Consider the following 18,455-nt stretch of genomic DNA (forward strand, 5'->3'; position numbering starts at 1 on the left):
TTATTATACGTAGTAATATATAGTAATATATAGTTTGTACGTGGTATATATAAATATTTATACACTTTGCATATTTATTTGCAAATAGGATTTATATACTTTGTTTCAAAAAGAGTATCTTACCAGAGACATAAATTTTGTTTAGGTGGAGGTTTACAATAATAAGACTTATTGCAAATATAAGAATATGTATTTTTCATCAGTCTTTAAATGTGCTGTCCTTGATTGTTAATAATTTAAAAAGTATTTCTTAGTTTTTTATTAACAAATTATAAGTTTTCATAGATAAAATAAATAGTTAAAAATACGTTCTTGTAAAATTTATATATTAAAATGATATCAAATGTAGATAACGTAAGTGTATTTTATTAAATAAAGTAATATGCTATGTTCAATTTAGTTATGAAATAAGTTGTGGTTTCATATGTCCTGATTCACCAAACACCCATAATTTTACAATACCATCAGGGTAAATAGTAATCCATGTAATACTAGCATGATTCAAGCTTAATCGCAACCAACTTTTGGGTGGAAATTGCAATGCTCTGAAATGAATATCAATATTAAAGGAAAAACGTTTAATACAAGTCCGTTATGAGAGTGATTATATAAAGTAGTGTACCTGCATACAAAATATCTAATAACATTTGCATGACAAACAAGAATTGTATATGAATCATTTTTCTGACTGAAATCTGCACGATGAAAATACTTTCTAAATGCAGCTTCTATTCTAGGCCCATCTCTATAATACTGAAATGTGTTAATATTATTCAATATTATTTTAACTAAACACAATATCAAGTTTAAAAAATATATACATAGAAGTTTTAAATTCATATAAGTAGTAATATTCTTACATTTACTTCAGGTTTCCAGCTAGATGATGGAGGTTCAGGTTGAATTGGTGAACCCTCATTAAGAATTGAATCACACTTTACCGTTATATTTTTAAAAGATTTTTCTATGATTTTAGCAGTTTCTTGAGCCCTTGTCATTGATGAATGTACGAGCAAAGTATATGGAAAACCCAAAGCATGCAGTCGTTTTCCTGTTGCCTCAGCTTGTTGCCTACCTTTATAACATTTTAACAATTTATAACTATAATAGTTCATTTTGCTATATACCATATGCTTGGTTTATTTGCATACACACTACTATTTCTTTAATTACTGAAAATGTACATTTTACTATATGCCTAGTTCATTTGTATACACACCATTATTTCTTTAACTATTAAAAATGCAAAAAGATATTTCAGGTGAAAACTGTTTGACTTCATGTGGAAATCTTAATAAGATATTTCGATCTTATTTTTACATCTCTACTTAAAGAGATTTCAATATCAATGTAATTTTTTAAATTGGAACTGTACATTTTTTTATACAGTATTCAATACACCTTTTAATTGTCTACAAAAAGTACTAAGGTAGTTGGATCAATTTTAACTTTAATCTTGTAAAGTTCGTCATATGAAAGACATGAAAAGACAACAAATGTTTTTATGTTTATGTTTTCCTTGTCTTTATACAATAACTTTTGCATGCTTAAAATTGAAACATTTTTTAAAGTAATCATTTTTGACCCAAGTATTTCTTTGTAGACAATTAAAAGAATATATTGAATGATGTATATATAGTTCCATTAAAAAAACTTATATCAACATTGAAATCCTTTTAAATAAGAATATAAAAAATACATTGAACTAGTTTATTAAATTTCTCCCATGAAATCAAACTTTCATATAAAACATTCTTTTGTATTTTCAATAGTTAAGGGAATAATAACATATATACGAATAAACTAAACATGCTTTATATTGGAAATACTAACCAAGATCTGTAAGTGTCCCATCTGCATCTGTCTTAGCTTCCACATTATATTGTCCATGACGAATTAAAATTATGTGACGTGTAGCTTTCGCTGTTTTATTTATTAATTGTTTATGATATGTATTTTGATTAGATTCATTGTCTGTTTTCATTGGTTTCACTAAACTTTTTGGATCTCTCCTATAAATAAAATCATACAAATAAAAGAATTAAAATAATGAATCAAAAGTAAATACACAAAAGCAGAATGCAATATCAATATAATATAAAATAATATAAGGAACAACAAATATTTAACACATACATTTATTTAATAAAATATCAATAAAATAATGTTAAAATCTCAGATAGAATAAAGAATTATGCTTTATTTAGAAAGAAACTAACACGCTCTTAATTTTAATCTATTAACTACTTATTAAGAAAACATTTAAGTTCTTCTATTTATTTATTTATGATACATAACAAAGGAGAAATAAAATAGAATTTTAATTGTACGCTATCATTGTATTGCGAAGCTAGTGACGTTTTTATTGGTAACAATAATAACAATGAATACAACCTATCCCAGTTATAATCCCAAGATGAAGAAGATATCCTAGATTTGTCCATGTGCAATAATTTATTATTATCATTATCATGTGGATAAAAGAACATCGCACCACCTAATGCGCCAAATCCTATAATCCATTTTTTAAAACTTGGACGTACAGGCATTGTTATAATAAATTAACAATTAAATTTTTTAACTGATTTGAGTCAACATTATCGAAACCAAGTACACACCGGATTATGTTGTTATAGCAATATAAAAATATATTTTTGTTCGCACAGCTTTAGGCTAAATGTACACGAGCAACATTTTCGTACGCGCGCGATTCTACTACGATCATATGTCTTTTTTTATTTTCCTATTAAGAACAACAAAGGTAGACATATGACTGCAGCAATATTGCACTATAAAATGTCGCTCGTGGAATTTCCGTGTAAAGTAGCGCTATCTAGCGGTGGAATCTTTCATGTCATTTATTTCTTTCTTCTATCATCTTTTTCTGTATCATACCCACATTGAAATATTAAACAAGTAGTTATAAAGTTAATGTTTTAGTTATTAATAACATTTTTCAAACGTCAAAATTGTAGATAACACAATCATATAAACAAGTCTAGACATACCCATATTAAAAGCACTAAAGCATTTGAAAATTGAGTCGTGAAAAATCAACATGAAACATAAGAATGTTCTCGTTCTATGTAGGCGTGATATACTATGACTGTCTTAGACAAAGACAAAGACACTTTACTCACCTCTGTCTACCTTGTAAAAACACAAACTTTGTTATCTTCCATATTGACTTTTCACAATAATCACAATGTAGTTTTCAGGTGGTTATCCCTAGCGAGTGTCGAGACCTGCCTATAAAGAGATGAGTTTCTATGATCGATCATATACATATGTATATATAAGCATGATTCAGGATAATCTCCTCACCTCAAAAAGGCAATATGTCCCATCGATCACAATTTTATCTAATCTATTCTAGTTATGCGAGAGATATTCATAATTTGGAAACACTATTACACTTTATGTTAACAGTAAAAGATTCAGTCTTTATTTTTATTTACTTAAAACCTATTTCAAATATATCTAATTATAATTTTATTTATTTATTATTATTAAAAATATATTTATGTTAAATATGCATAACTTTAAATAAAATTTGATTGTTTCATTAGATACTATCCTCAATTTTGTTAGGTGTGATATAATTTCTATTGATAGGAATCCATTAAAAGATTACCATCTTTATCTTTGAGACGTATTCTGCCATTTGAATATCGTGTTTCCTGTGCGCCATCAAGATAGATTAGTTTAATGGTACCATCAGGATATTCACGTCTCTAAATTTTATATAAAAGTATTAAAGTATAAATATGTATAATATAAATATGTTTTGTACATATATGTATTTTATAAAAAGTTAAGGAATATTTATTTTTGTGGAAATATTCTTGCTTGTTACCTTATGAGTACTAGTATGTATTTCACGTTGTCCATTTGGTAAAGTAAGAACTTTTTCACCATTAGTAAAAATTTGCATTAATGTTCCATCTGGTAATGTCCATTTTTCAATACCATCTGACTTTACGATTCGTACTGAACCATCTGGAAATAATACTTCTACTGTACCATCGTGCAATCTTCTTTCTACTTGACCACTAAATAATAGAAGAAGTAATATTCACTGAATAATAAATTTTTATATGCTGAAATTAAAAATTAAATAATAAAATGAAGTGATGAAAAAAGCTTACTCAGAAAATTCCAAAATCTCTAAACCATCTGGCATTGTTGTGTGCCATGTATGTGTTGATGCATAAAAATATTTTATTTTCCCATCTCTATTAGTTTCACGAATATCGCCATTATAATATATTAACTTAGTTACACCTTGATCGGGAAATATCTTCTTAATATTTCCATTAGGAAATCGACATTCAATAGAACTATCAGGGTGTTCAATCTGTGTCATACCTTGTTTATCAGTACTAGTATTACTTCGGTAAGATGAAGATATATTCTCTATGTGTATATTAGGTAGTTTATCTGCTGATGCTAAATCTTTTATATAATTTTCATTAAAACATTTATAATCATTTTGCACATGTAATTGAATATTGTCATTAATACCATTATGATTAAAAGGTGTATCACATTCTTTATATGATTTTTTACAATTAGCTTTTGTAACATTTATTTGACTATTTACTTTTTTCAATTCATTGTTTAAGTCTGACTTAGACTCACTTAAATTTTCAAGAGCATCAAATTTTTCTGGAATTTCTGTTAAATCTAATGTTGCTTCTTTGATTAGATTTTCGTATAAATTTCGTTTTTTAACAATATCTATTATAGTTGTTTGACTTTTTTGTGGTTTATCATTTATAATATTCGTATTACTATTACAATTATATTCTTTCCTTTTTTCTATATCCTGTTCACTAGCTATACTTATTGTCTTCATTATTGGTTCTGTCACTTTTTGATCATCATCTAATGAAACATCATTAACTTTTTTAGATTCTTTATACTGCATGTTAATTTGTTTATTAATTTGATGAATTGCTCTTGTATTTGCAGAAGCTCCAGATCTTCCTTTATTCCTAATATTATTTTTCTTTAATTTCTCTACTTCTTGTTTCAGTTTTGAATTTTCTAATTTTAATATTCTCATTTGACATCTATGTCTAGATTGTGCTGCATTCCATCTACTTTCCTTTATATGCATGTCCTGCATCAATTGTTCTATTTCTTGCTTCAAATTTTGGATTTCCTGTCTTTCCAATTTACTTTGTTGAGCTTTTTCTTGTGAATCTCGCATTCTATTTTCTAATGCGGACTTTTCACGTGCAAGCTTTTTCCTTTCTTCTTGTAAACGCTCTTCTACTTGTTTTTTATTTTCTTCAAAATTTTTTTCTTTTTCCGCATACTTTTTGCGTAAACTTTGATGATCTTCACGTAATTTTTTACGTTGCATAGATAAAGCTGCATTTTCTTTACGAAATATATTGATTTCCTGCTCAAGTTCCAATAAACGAGCTTTTAAAAGTTCTGATTTAAAAATAGTTTCGTTTGTTTCTTGTAAGTAATTTATATTTTCCTGATCTTCAGTTACAGTTACATTATTATGATTATCTACATATTCATCTACTTTTTTGTTGTCACAAAATTTCATATTTTTTTTAAATATTCCAATATCATAAAAGTTATCAATTTTTTGTGGTGTTAAATCATCTTGTCCACATTTATGTAAACTTACCTCATCATTGGAAGTTAAATCCTCAGCATCTGATAACTCTGATTCATCTTTATGACAAACATTTTGGTACATATCATCTGTTTTATAAGTAGAATCATTGTTCTCTGTCATATCTTTACAGGTTTGTGCCTTATGCACTTTACTTTTCATTATTACAGGAGACCGTGATACTTCAAATGGCACTGATAATGTTTGTACAGTAGATGTTTCTAGGATTGAAGAATCACTCCAAGCCTTCTCATCTGAAAAGCTTTTTGTTACTAATGATTCAGTTGATATACTTGAGGTATCTGTTAATCCAATTGTTTTGTATTCATTAAATTCAGAAAATCTAACATGAGGACTGACTTCTTTATTGTCTTCAGCAATAGGAACCTCAATTCTATTTATATCATTCTGTTCATTATGTATAGATTTGATTTGATCCCTTAATGACATGTATCCGTTTCTATTTGGTTTTATTCTATTGTCTTCATTAGTATTTTCCAAAAACATTATATTTTTATGTATATTATCATGAATAATCTTCTGATTTATAAAAGGTGAGAAATCACAGTGAGTATCAGTATCCTTATTGGACTTCATACATTTATATGCTTGATTAGATTTTACAATTAATTGTTCTTTAGGTATGTTACTTCTTGGAGTAACTTGTTTTGCATTGTGCACACTACTGTCCATTCTATATTCAGCATTTTTTACTTTAAATGGTGTTGATTGTTGTAAGAATGCAGTAACTGCACTAGATGTAGAACAGAAGCTAGAATTCTCTGCTTTTTCTTCTAACAATTCAAATATTCTTACTTCTTCTAATTCTTTCTGAGTTCCAGAATGAAAATCTGAAGTATTTAATTCAACTGCATTTTTCACTTCATTAATATCATCTTTCAAATATGTAGTTGTGGTATTAGATTTAGGTGTACTACAAATTTTTTTCTTTGGTAATGAAACATTTTTTAGACATAAATGTTTTTGAGCTACATTTATACAATGTGTCTTTTTTGATAACTGTGCATTCTTTAAATGTTGAGTTTTATTGCATTTATTTTCATTTCTAGGACATTTAGAACCAGATTGTGTATTGTTGGTAAATGATATACTATGTAATCTTGTTTTCAATGTAGAAGGTTGTAATTGTTGATTCAACTTAAATCGGGCTAAACCTTCTCCTTTTCTTAAAAATGGTTTTTTTATTTTATTCCCTGAACTAGCACTAGACTTTTTTTCAGGAGGTTCATTTTCACTGTCTTTCAATCTTTCTTCAAGCAATGTATGAAAATCCTTTTTAGGAGAAAATATTGGTACATCATCAATAGAAATGTGATGAACAACTATTTTATCAGGTGGTAATGGTGCTACTCCATCCATAATAAATTGTTCTAGTTGTTTTTCTTCTTCTACGTCATTTTTTATACTTGTTTTATCCTTTGACTGTCTTCTTATATGACTTTCAATGTTAATTACATCTTCAATGAATCTTTGCGTCGGTGACTTTTGTCGTGAAATTATGTTTTCAAAATTGCCACTTATGTTTTGATCAACACATGAGTCATTCTCATTTACTACTTGTGTATAATTTTCTTTCGTTTGTGGTCTATTATGTAACATAATTAGACTTTTATTATTAATTCCAGTATTTTTACCAGATTCATTTGAATCATTTATATCTAATATATCTTTATCCAGATCAAGTTCTTGTATTGATAATTCAAGTGCTTTATACATACAATCTTGTTTCTGAGTTAACATCTGTCTTTGTATCTCTTGCTGTTTCAACAATCGTTCTTGTTGTTCTAACTGCCACTGCCTCAGTTTTTGTAAACGTTTAACTACAGTTGCTTCTAAGTCCATTTTTTGAGTGGGCATGGAATGTATAATAATTTTAATATGTAAATTTCATTTATAATACAGTTATATATTAAAGAAGTATAAATACTTCAGTAATTTACATACATAAATATATATATTAACACATACAAACGGGAAAATGTAAATTATATTATGACATTTTTAAGGATATAACATTATTAATCTCATATGACATTATTAAATTCTTTTGATATGTATACAGTTTTTAAATTCATTTTAACAAAAAATATTTTATTTCTTATTCAAAATTCTAATTATGAATTACTAAAAGTTATTAAAAAGCTTTAAATAATCATAAAACACACATACACATAAACACACATGTAGGTATGTACGTGTATATATTATCACGAAAAGTATTAATTGATCATTTAAAATTAACATACTTATATTTTCACCTTTAATGAAAGAAAAGTTACAAAAGCGATAAAAGATACATTATAAATTAAATTTGTCAAATTCATAATATGTTTTTAAATAAATACAGAAATACTTCTTCTACTACAAAACCAGGTTGACAGTTTAAAAGTAATATGTATATATATGTATGCGGGTATCATACATTTGAATTCATAACGTTATAAGACAGTTACCTAGCACTAACTACTAAATACAAGTGTGCGATTGGTTACTCGTATAAATGTTTCTTTCATAATGGAAAAAGGGCTACGAAACTGTCTTCCAATCCAACCATTAAGTAGTAAAGTAAGTAGGTAATAAAGTTTTTAATATTATACTTTTTTTTATATTTGGAATCATTTAGAAGTAATAAATTATCAACAATAATTTATTAATATATAGAAAATATTTATTGAATTAAATTACACTATGTAAAATAACTTTTCATTGGTATTTTTATTATAAAAATAGAAAAATAAAATTAAGGTGTAAATATTCATAAATATAAATATATGAATTTTCTACACAATGTAAAGAAATTACTATGTAACTATATACATATATGAAAGTATCATGTAATATTACATAAATTTATTGTATTTATAAAATCATTTCATATCAATTTCATCTTTATTGTAAAATTATTAATCTTTTTATTGTACTAAAGTAATTTAATTAATATTAAATTTTGTAAGAGTAAAATTTGTATTACAAATTATAATTTTGGAAACGATAAAACAATTTTAAAAAATTCCATTCTGTATATTTTATATAAGATTATTTTGCACATCCTACATGTATTTGGTGTAATACAATAATGTGAAATTTAACAACATAGTTGTCTACATTTGATGCTACCAAGTAAATGTATTAAAACGTTTTAATATAAGACAATTTAAATAATAAAATTAATTATAATAGAATGAGAAATAAACATGAAAATTCCAATATTAATATATTTCAATCTTTTGTTCATTTTCGTGTAACAAACATGTATTTACTTATCAAATACATCGGAATATTAACAATTAAACGGTTTTCTTACAGCAAAACGTTTTAAAAATGATATTAATTTATAAAATTTTCAGTCAATATGTTACATAGTTAACTGTAATTTTTTATCAACAAGTAATTCAACATTTTTTTCTATAGTTTTATTAAAATGATAATACAGATATACAAAATGTTTCGTACTATGTGAGTATATTGGAGAAGTAAATTGAGAACACAAAAATAGTTCATATGTTTATCTGAATTTTTGTTTTTCCATTTTTATATCCTCAACTCAACTCTGCAATACTGTCACATATGGAACACTCTGTGTATATATTATATACATACATACATACATATATATATATATATATATGTATATATATATATATGTATATAAAGTCGTAATACTTTGTAAAAAAATACTTATATATTTACTGAAATATTTTATTGTAATATTAATGCAATTATTTTTTAGTAATTCAATTATTGATATAATTAAATGATAGGTTTTCTAACAAATTTTATGATAAATTTATAAGAAATTGTCAACACACTCAAATATTTTATGAACTAAATTTGTGATCACCTTTAATTTATAAATTCATGCAGTAAGCTCGCAATATTAAGCTAGAAATAAAATTTTCTTCACTGAACATAAAATGTGAAGAAGTCTATACTACAGTTGTAAATGTCTGCTCAATTGTTAGTATCCATAAGTATTTATAGACATTTATTAATTAATTAAACACGAAAAGCAATATTAAATATAATTAAGAAATATTCATTATATGGAAATATAATTCTGCTATGTGTTTTAAAAATAATATACTTGTTTATGTGCTTAATTACGGAAAGTGAAAATTAGTCTGTAAGTATACGACGATATTTTCTATTAGGAGGAAACACTTCTTCGTCTTCGTCCTTGTCACCCGAAAGAAAAGGATCGTCATATGCGTAATTTGGTGCCCATTTTAATAATAATTTTTCAAAAAATTCTTCTAAATTTCGTGCTTCTTGATACACTTGCGATTCAACCTAAATAAAAAAAAGTATATGATTATATGAAATGTATGAATGTTTTTATAACAATTTTATATCATATTTTATATGATATAAATTCTTCAACAGTGAACTTACAGGATTATAAGTAAAAGCATTTTTAAACATCAATCTGATGTCTGCCATTACTTGTCTTAAATCTGTGTAATGTTCTGCATGCTCAGGTTTTAATTTATCTCTAATTACATCTAGTGCAATTGGTTTTTTTATGATGCGATGATAATCAACTATCTGTTAATTATAAATGAAATAATAACTTTTATGTTCCTTTAATGTATTTTATATATTTTTTAAATTTGGATAGAATTAATTTACCTCGCTAGATACTATTTCACGGAAAGGTAAGCTTTGCTCATATTGACAATAAAGTTCTAACACAATTCTTTGTGCAATTCGTAATTCTTTTGCACTCATTGTGTTTGGTCTTTTTTCTCCTGGTGGGTCATCTGAACAGTCTAGTACATTAGTACATAACATACACTGCCATGTTTCACTTTCACTATTGCATAACAAAATTTTACATTAGTTATTAAACATAAATATTATTACACTATATTATTCATACACTTACTCAGGAAACGATTTTAAACTAGGAATATGACAATATAAGTGGAAGACTTTTGGGCATTTATCACAACATAATACTGCATCTCCTCCATCCATGCATACTGCACACCAGTCTTCATTTGGATCATCCTTTGCCATGGATGCTGCAGCATTTTTTGAATTATCTATTGAACACATAATTGTACATATACACTTATACTTTATATATACAAAATACATATTTAACCAATATTTTGAATAACAATTACATATTTTTATTTCAATTAAATTACCTGATGAATTCTCAGCCATTGGATTCAACCCTTCATCAGTTGAACTATCTACTTGGGCCGAATCTAACTGGTTTCGTTGAGCTTCTGGTATTACTACAATTCCATTGCTATCTAATTTTGCGATAGTAAGCATTAGATCATTCAAAGATTTTTGGCAAAATTTGTCTAAACTTTTTTCAGTTTCATCTGATTTTCCAGGAGGCACAGGACTAGGCGTTTTAGGTACTGACGAACTAACTGTATGACCAACAGACACTGAACTTTGTGATTGAGGTGGAGTATCAGAAGCAGTAGTCGTCTGTGTATTATATTTTTGATTTGCATTTGATTGTTGATTTTTTAACGTTATCTTGTAGGTATCATTAGTAGGAACTGACATGGAAGGTGTATTTGATTGATGGCGGGAAGTATAAAAAGGAAGACAGGGATTGACATTTTGAGGTATATGCCAGCGAGCTGTAGGTGGTTGTTGCATAGGATAATTTATATGTTGCGCGGATGGAGAAGTTGGATTACATTGCTGAAGTCTTATACCAGATACCATGGATGTATTTGTTGGTTGATATGCAGGTGGTGGTACTGGTCGTTGGGAATTGTTTGGAGGATATCTATAAGGTGGCAGTCGATATGATACATGATTTGTAGAAGATCGGAAAGGTGGTGGATTATGTGCAAGAAGTCCACGTAAACTTGTATTCTGACCAAGTTGATCTATGTGAACTTGTTGATGAGGATGCGTGGACGATGTTACTTGTTGATGGCAACTTCCCAAAGGACGTTGTTGCATCATCATTGGTTGTTGTAATCTGTTATTGAAATTGACTGGATATGGTACACGAGGTTGATGTGCTTGTGGCGATGACCGAGGTGGCATGTTATTTATAGGATAATGTTGCATATAATTTTGCGACTGTGTTTGTTGCTGCTGTTGAGATGCTATATGAAGAGGCACTTGTTGATAAGAATTTTGTTGCATACTATTAGATTGTTGTGTTGCAACAGGTAATTGTGCAGCTATGGAAGAACCATCCATATGTACATTTGACAGATTAGTTGTTTGCTTTTGATCTGTCTGTGATTCATTATATGGCATAGATGGTGTTGTATTTACTCCACCCAATGGAGATATTGAAGGATATACTCTACCATCCACTACTATTCCTCCAATAGATGAAACCACTAAAATTAAGAAAGAAAAGAAAAAAAAATTTAATATTGTACAAACCAAATATTTATTAGATGACTAATATAAAAAAAAAAGGAAATCAGTTTTGCTTGTAGCAATATCACAAACTACCTATTTAATAACATATAATTAAGCACCTATTATTATTAATTTAACCTTTTATCAAATCTGGTACTTTCTCCAAGGACAAATTTATTCTAACTGGTATTTCTGGATTTGGAATGTCAGCTCGTCTACTTTTTATTCTTTGTAAATGACTTGTAACAGATCTACAAAAAAAATTATGGAATATTTATATTTATTATATTTATATATATTTAGTATTTCAAATACATACTTTTTGCTATAAAGTAATTCCATATCTGAACCCTTTTTTAAGGCATGAGTTACAAATTGGATACAATGATCAGTAAGCTTAGATAATTGATCTAAAGCAACTTTTTTCTCATTTAATGTGTTTTGTTTCTGATCACAAACTTCATTTAGACGCATAACTAATTGTTTTCCTCGTGTATTAATTGCATTTGTTAACCTGTGTGAAAAAATATTACATAAGTTAAATAATTTTGTTTCACTTAAACTTGAAATACAAAATTTACAATAACTTACTGCACCACCATTTGTGTTATGTCTTGCACTAAATTTTTCTTTTTTTCTAAAATAAGAACTTGTCTGTCTTCTATGACTTTCATTGCACTTTTTAATAAAACTCGTTTATAACTGCAAAACAGATAGATTTTAAACATAACATAAAAAAGCTAACTTTAATATTTATAGAAAATATATAAATAAAAAAATGACAAATACAGAAGAATTACCTCACTTCTTTAAGTAAAGTTGACACTGAAGCACGGGTTTCAGTAGCAATTTCATGAATAAATTTGTACTTATGATCTCTGTGTTCACTTAGCTGACAATCTCTACAAGTAAGCTTATCACATGTTTGACAAAATAAAGATAATTGTTCATGTGGATGAATTGTACAAAATAAATAGCCAGGTATTTTTTTGTTGCTTTTTTTAACATTATCTCTATCATTGGCAACTTCATCCTTTGGTTTAATTGTGTGATCTTTTGTTATTTTTAATCTCTGATGTGCCTTTAAGAAACACAAATTCAAAATAATTGCCGTTATTTTTAAAAAAATATATTTAATAAACATACTACTGAGTAATATTTTCATTACCATAACACAGTTTTGACATATAAATTCTTCACATTCTACACACCAACTTGTGGCATTGGCATTATCATGACAGCTAGTACATTTTTTTTCTTCTTCTGTTTCTTTAGATTCGTCATCAGTACCTGGACTATTATCCTCTTCTATAAATTTTGATAGGAATCGGTTTTCAATTAAGTTTTCTGCCTGTGTGGTGACATTACATATCTGACAAGCAATTACATTACTTTCCACTGCAATGACATGTATGTTTTAAAGTCATGGCTTAATTATTATATGATATAATATACTTATATATAAAAACATAAATATTTTATAAATTATATTAATATCAAATGATTATTTTGAATCATAAAGATACTATTAAAAATTTATTCAAATAAACATAAGAACTGTTTCATGCTGTTTCTGTCATTTAATATAAATAAGATGTTTTGATATTTATGAATATTATTATACAGATTAATAAATAGTATTGAGGCAGGTATAATTTGATGCTATTAATTTTTCAAAAATCAATTACAATACTTAAATGGAATCATATATTTTTTAATACATTAATTGATACAGCTCAAATACTAGTATCTTTTTACAATGTTACAATTAATATATGTCCTAAACTAATGTATTCTTAACATACCATAAACAGATTAAAACTTTTTCTACATGTAATATTGCTGCATCGATTAATGCATTTAAAAAATTAATGCATTAAGTTAATCTTCATATATCTTTTATATCCACTCATAGAAAAGCTAATGATGTTAAATAATATTCTTTTTTATCCTAGTCAATTTCTATTTGGGCAATTTTTTTATACAGCAAGTAATTTACAAGATATTTGAAATCATTAAGCTGGAAGGTTCACTCTATAGATGTTAAGAAGAAAAACTTGCGGAATCAGAATTTAATAAAGTTGCAAAATGTAGACGTATAACATAGCCTTACACAGAACATCCACGTCGACCGATGTGTTGTGATCACTGAGTTTACTATTAACACATGTCGAACATGCTGCATGTAAACATTCTAAAAGTTTTGGATCATCACCGAAAGTAAATGTCTTTCCACAGAACACACATTTCGATAAAAATGTACGTGTCTCATTTTCTTGGCCCTCAGTTGTACACTCGATACGCTGTTCGCACTCTTCCTCAATGCAAACGCCCTGCACTTGAGATTGTTGCATATCTTGCTTCGCGCCAGTTTGGTCAACAGGCTCTTCTTTAATCGTTGCTACAGGACCTGTTGTTAATAACTCATTCGTCCGAGTTTCCATTTTAAAATTATCAAAGTATGAACGTGGCTACACACAAGAATCGTTTTTATATCTTATGAAAATAAATTTCTTGAACCATGTAGCGCCATGGTCCACCATGCTACATATTCCACACTACATACTCCACACTCCACTCTGATTGCAATTACTATAGTTAGGCAAGAAATTCGATGCAACGTATAATGGCGCCCTCTGAAATAGGGATTTTGATATTTGTAGTATTTTAGTAATTTTAATAATAAACCAAATATCTTTTTAATTTTATGGAAAGAAATTAATAAAAATTCTGTAGTATAATGAACTATTGTAGATAATTTCTCTTTTATTAATTAACTATTTATTTAAACAATAGAATATATATTTATACTATTATGTTATCGCGTGAACGTAACCTTAATTACCTGTCTCGAATATAGCTTTAGTATGGGCTTAATCTAGAAAGATCGACATATACATGTGGAACGTAATTTGAATTGTCAATTTCAATTGTCGTGTATATCTAAAAGACAAAATGTATCTAGAAACTGTATAAAGAATAACTGTAGTTATTCTTTAATATAGGGAAAGTTAAAATTTGGGAACAAAGATACTTTATTTAGCGAACTTGAAGAATTTTGTTAAGAATCGTAATCAATTGACAGCTTCAGTTAAAGTCACGTAGGCTCTCTCGACAGAATGTTTGTTTCAAAGAATTAGAGATTTAAAAGCATTCGGCTGAGTTAGCTCGATGAAAGCCCAAGAGAACCATACATTTTTTCAACGGATAGTTTCTGCGCGCCACGCAAAGTGCATGCTTTCTTTCACACATACACACGACGTTGTCGATTACATCAGTTTTGCGTTCCCACTACCATCCACTAACGAAGATCGGAGAGTGAAGTTAGTATAGGGAAAGAAGCGCTGATCTACAGGGTGAAAACTATTTTTCAATTAGAACACTAGGATCTGAGAGGATCCAGATTCTAGAAGAAGAACTGGAAGGGACTTTACGAGTCAAGGAAGAAACAAAAATTATCAGGATTCTTGTCATTGCAATCTAGGATCGCGACACGCCACTTGTATCAAAAATTATCAGAATAATCTTATGAATCAAAGTACTCATTTCGATAGAACTTAACATCTTCATTTGAATATTTTTTGCACTCTAGCGAGCAGAGCGGATCAGAGCTCCATGGGTATCAACTCACATTCCTGTTTCCTAAAAAATCACTATAAATTTGTAACAACACATTTTATATAGTGCAATGTATAGAGAATATTAATTTTAATAGTTTTTGTACAGTGAACAAGTCATACATACTGTGTGTTATATTATACACAAAACCTTATAAATATCGTCAAAAAAAGTTAGGATCTTTAAAACATGCATTTAGATAAAGGACATTTAGGTACCTTCTCTTAAATAAAAAGAATTTTTGGTTTACCTTTTATATTATATTACTATAGAATAAATAATCATTTATTTCTTATTTTTACTCCTTAATATTATTAGCACATGTTTACATTGATTCCACTATTAACATAATAACAGTAGTTAACAACGATTGATTCATTAATAACTATTACACAATTTTTCTATATTTATTAAATATTTTTCTTTATTTATAATTAAATATATGTATTATTTAGGTAATTTTATTCTTGATAATGAAGAGAATAATAATCTTGACAGTGATGCAAGTAACGATAGTATACAAACATTGTCAGAAGACAGCAGTTTGAGCAATGATGATACAGACAGTGAAGACGATGAGGAACTTTCTGATTCAAATAATGCACACACAAGTAAATTTTATATAAAATTTAATGTTTAAATATTTTAAACTTAATTAATTTTTGTAATAAAAATTAACTTAATGGTATATGTTTTTTATTACTTGTAATATTATAGAAAGGTAATATTTCTATTTCTTTTTAAAGGTGGCAGTACAGAATCAACTTTATTAAATGCAAATGAGGAAGAAGATGAAGTTGTAAAAGCAATAATTAGATCAAAAGATATAAATACAAATCATCCTCCACCTATTACAACAGAAGATCATGTGGTAGATATATGTTTCCATCCTAATTCAAACATGATCGCTGTAGCTAATATTGTAGGAGATGTACACTTGTAAATTTTATATTTATTAATATCATATAATTAATATGTTGTTAATAATTTTGAATAGCTTCATATGTGTATACATGTATATTTCTTAATCTGGTAGATACAAATATAATAATACAGAAACAGAACTGGTATCAACTTTAGAATTGCATCTTAAAGCATGTCGTGACGTAGAATTCAATGACTCTGGTACAACTTTATTTTCTACTGCTAAGGATTTATGTATAATGCTCACTGATCTAGAAACGGAAAAGTTAATAAGACTTTATGAAAATGCACATGAGTATGTAAATAATTATTATAGTTAATATAAATAAAAATATAAGTGTCATTACTTAATGTTTAATTTATTTTAGGGAGCCAATATATACAATGACTGTAATTGGAGAACATATGTTTGCAACTGGAGACGATGATGGTGTAGTAAAAAGTATGTTATATATGTATTGTTTCTTTCTCTTCTCTGTTTCATTGAATCCATTATATTTATATTTAAATATTTTAAGTATGGGATCTTCGACAAAGAGAGAATATACCTATATTTTCATTAAAAAAAATGGAGGATTATGTAAGCACTATAGTAACAAATAAAGAAGGGAAATACTTAGTTTGTGCAAGTGGAGATGGATGTCTTACTACATTTAATATACCAGGAAAGAAACTACATGTTCAAGTATGTGTAAATAGATATCATGTTATCTAATTATATATAATTATATATATATAATATATATATAATCATTTCATTAGTCAGAAGAATATGAAGAGGAACTGACATGTCTTGGTTTATTTAAATCTGAAACAAAAATATTGGTGGGTACAAGTAAAGGAAAAATGTATGTATATAATTGGGGAGAATTTGGTCTTCATTCAGATGAGTTTCCGAATTTAACTAAAAAAGCTATAAACTGTATGATTCCAATTACTGAAAATGTTGTGATAACAGGTGGAGAAGATGGAATACTTAGGTATAGTTTAAGATTTATTATATAACTCTTTTCATATATTAATTACAATAATTATGTATTTATTGCATGTATTAATGTACAGGGCTACCAGCCTGTTTCCTCATCATCATCTTGGAATAGTAGGAGAACATAATCTTTCTATTGAAGCACTTGATGTTAACAGTGATGGTACTTTAATTGCATCTTCGTCACATGATAATGATATCAAGTTTTGGAATGTACAATATTTTGAAACTTTAGATGTTAGTGAACGTGTAAAAGGTGGAAAGCAAAAACAATTAAAACATAATCTTCCAAGTAGTAAAATTGATAATGCATCTACCTTTTTTTCGGATCTTCAATAAAGAAAATAAATTATTATGAATGTATTGTAAATTTACAAATGATTAAATTATTAGATTCACATATAATACTGAGATTATATATTTTCATATAAATATGTTTGTAATTCATACATAACATGTACATACATATTACATAGTTTATATGTATAACAAAAAGTTGAACACAATTATACTTTTTAAAGATAAAAATAATAAAAAAACATATTTTAATGAATTACATATGAAGTTTTTAAGCTACATTTATCATTATTTATTTTATTTTGTTACATTTGACAAAATTTAGAAACTTAATAAAAATCAAACAGATTTCATGCAACCTGAAAACATATTTCAAATGTACATTTACATTGTCCCAAATATTTTATTAAAATATTTTTGATGTTACTTTCTAATATTTTTAATATTATAAAACAAGAATTATATAAAAAAATAAATCTTAGTAACCATTTATACTTATTTTTATATGTTCATTATAACAAAAATATTTTCGAAAATTAATCATAAATAACAAATAAAAATCTAAATTTTATGACTTACTCAATTCATATCTTAGCTAGATTTGATATCAAA

General features: G+C 27.1%; 4 protein-coding genes and 2 long non-coding RNA genes across 11 annotated transcripts; 3 read left to right on the plus strand and 3 right to left on the minus strand.

Annotated features, from left to right (window-relative positions):
- Positions 1–168: 168 nt before the first annotated feature.
- Positions 169–2,903, minus strand: LOC126915572 (serine/threonine-protein phosphatase PGAM5, mitochondrial-like). Its single transcript, XM_050720354.1, has 5 exons — positions 2,395–2,903; positions 1,834–2,012; positions 861–1,075; positions 623–753; positions 169–545 (listed from the first exon to the last, which is right to left on the minus strand). Exons 1-5 carry the CDS (start codon positions 2,547–2,549, stop codon positions 401–403), a joined length of 825 nt encoding a protein of 274 aa, XP_050576311.1. The 5' UTR covers positions 2,550–2,903; the 3' UTR covers positions 169–400.
- A 121-nt stretch (positions 2,904–3,024) lies between these two features.
- Positions 3,025–3,840, plus strand: LOC126915575 (uncharacterized). Its single transcript, XR_007710257.1, has 2 exons — positions 3,025–3,153; positions 3,219–3,840. It is a non-coding gene; the product is annotated as an uncharacterized LOC126915575 (long non-coding RNA).
- LOC126915563 (centromere protein J) lies at positions 3,349–7,661 on the minus strand. 4 transcript variants are annotated; one of them, XM_050720330.1, is made up of 4 exons: positions 4,149–7,661; positions 3,857–4,052; positions 3,635–3,734; positions 3,349–3,465 (listed from the first exon to the last, which is right to left on the minus strand). In XM_050720330.1, exons 1-4 carry the CDS (start codon positions 7,517–7,519, stop codon positions 3,455–3,457), a joined length of 3,678 nt encoding a protein of 1,225 aa, XP_050576287.1. In that variant the 5' UTR covers positions 7,520–7,661; the 3' UTR covers positions 3,349–3,454. The 4 variants fall into 4 exon arrangements, with proteins under 4 accessions (XP_050576287.1, XP_050576286.1, XP_050576288.1 ...); XM_050720329.1 differs by lacking the exon at positions 3,349–3,465 and having other exon boundaries at positions 3,480–3,734; XM_050720331.1 differs by lacking the exons at positions 3,349–3,465; positions 3,635–3,734 and having other exon boundaries at positions 3,877–3,999.
- Positions 7,662–7,700: 39 nt separating this feature from the next.
- LOC126915574 (uncharacterized) lies at positions 7,701–11,317 on the plus strand. Its single transcript, XR_007710256.1, has 4 exons — positions 7,701–8,227; positions 10,831–10,940; positions 11,014–11,088; positions 11,172–11,317. It is a non-coding gene; the product is annotated as an uncharacterized LOC126915574 (long non-coding RNA).
- LOC126915564 (E3 ubiquitin-protein ligase TRIM33) lies at positions 8,663–15,121 on the minus strand. Of its 2 annotated transcripts, none has more exons than XM_050720334.1 (12): positions 14,865–15,121; positions 14,133–14,655; positions 13,188–13,417; positions 12,820–13,100; positions 12,611–12,721; positions 12,339–12,533; positions 12,158–12,270; positions 10,816–11,994; positions 10,548–10,686; positions 10,292–10,475; positions 10,055–10,207; positions 8,663–9,952 (listed from the first exon to the last, which is right to left on the minus strand). In XM_050720334.1, exons 2-12 carry the CDS (start codon positions 14,461–14,463, stop codon positions 9,779–9,781), a joined length of 3,090 nt encoding a protein of 1,029 aa, XP_050576291.1. In that variant the 5' UTR covers positions 14,464–14,655; positions 14,865–15,121; the 3' UTR covers positions 8,663–9,778. The 2 variants fall into 2 exon arrangements, with proteins under 2 accessions (XP_050576291.1, XP_050576290.1); XM_050720333.1 differs by having other exon boundaries at positions 10,548–10,707; positions 14,865–15,120.
- Positions 15,122–15,416: 295 nt separating this feature from the next.
- LOC126915568 (WD repeat-containing protein 55 homolog) lies at positions 15,417–18,099 on the plus strand. 2 transcript variants are annotated; one of them, XM_050720343.1, is made up of 9 exons: positions 15,417–15,521; positions 15,612–15,638; positions 16,093–16,248; positions 16,384–16,576; positions 16,674–16,856; positions 16,930–17,003; positions 17,080–17,246; positions 17,324–17,541; positions 17,624–18,099. In XM_050720343.1, exons 2-9 carry the CDS (start codon positions 15,635–15,637, stop codon positions 17,883–17,885), a joined length of 1,257 nt encoding a protein of 418 aa, XP_050576300.1. In that variant the 5' UTR covers positions 15,417–15,521; positions 15,612–15,634; the 3' UTR covers positions 17,886–18,099. The 2 variants fall into 2 exon arrangements, with proteins under 2 accessions (XP_050576300.1, XP_050576299.1); XM_050720342.1 differs by lacking the exons at positions 15,417–15,521; positions 15,612–15,638 and adding an exon at positions 15,645–15,851.
- Positions 18,100–18,455: the final 356 nt, after the last annotated feature.

The sequence above is a fragment of the Bombus affinis genome, chromosome 4 (assembly GCF_024516045.1).
Source record: "Bombus affinis isolate iyBomAffi1 chromosome 4, iyBomAffi1.2, whole genome shotgun sequence".
Lineage (NCBI taxonomy): Eukaryota > Metazoa > Arthropoda > Insecta > Hymenoptera > Apidae > Bombus > Bombus affinis.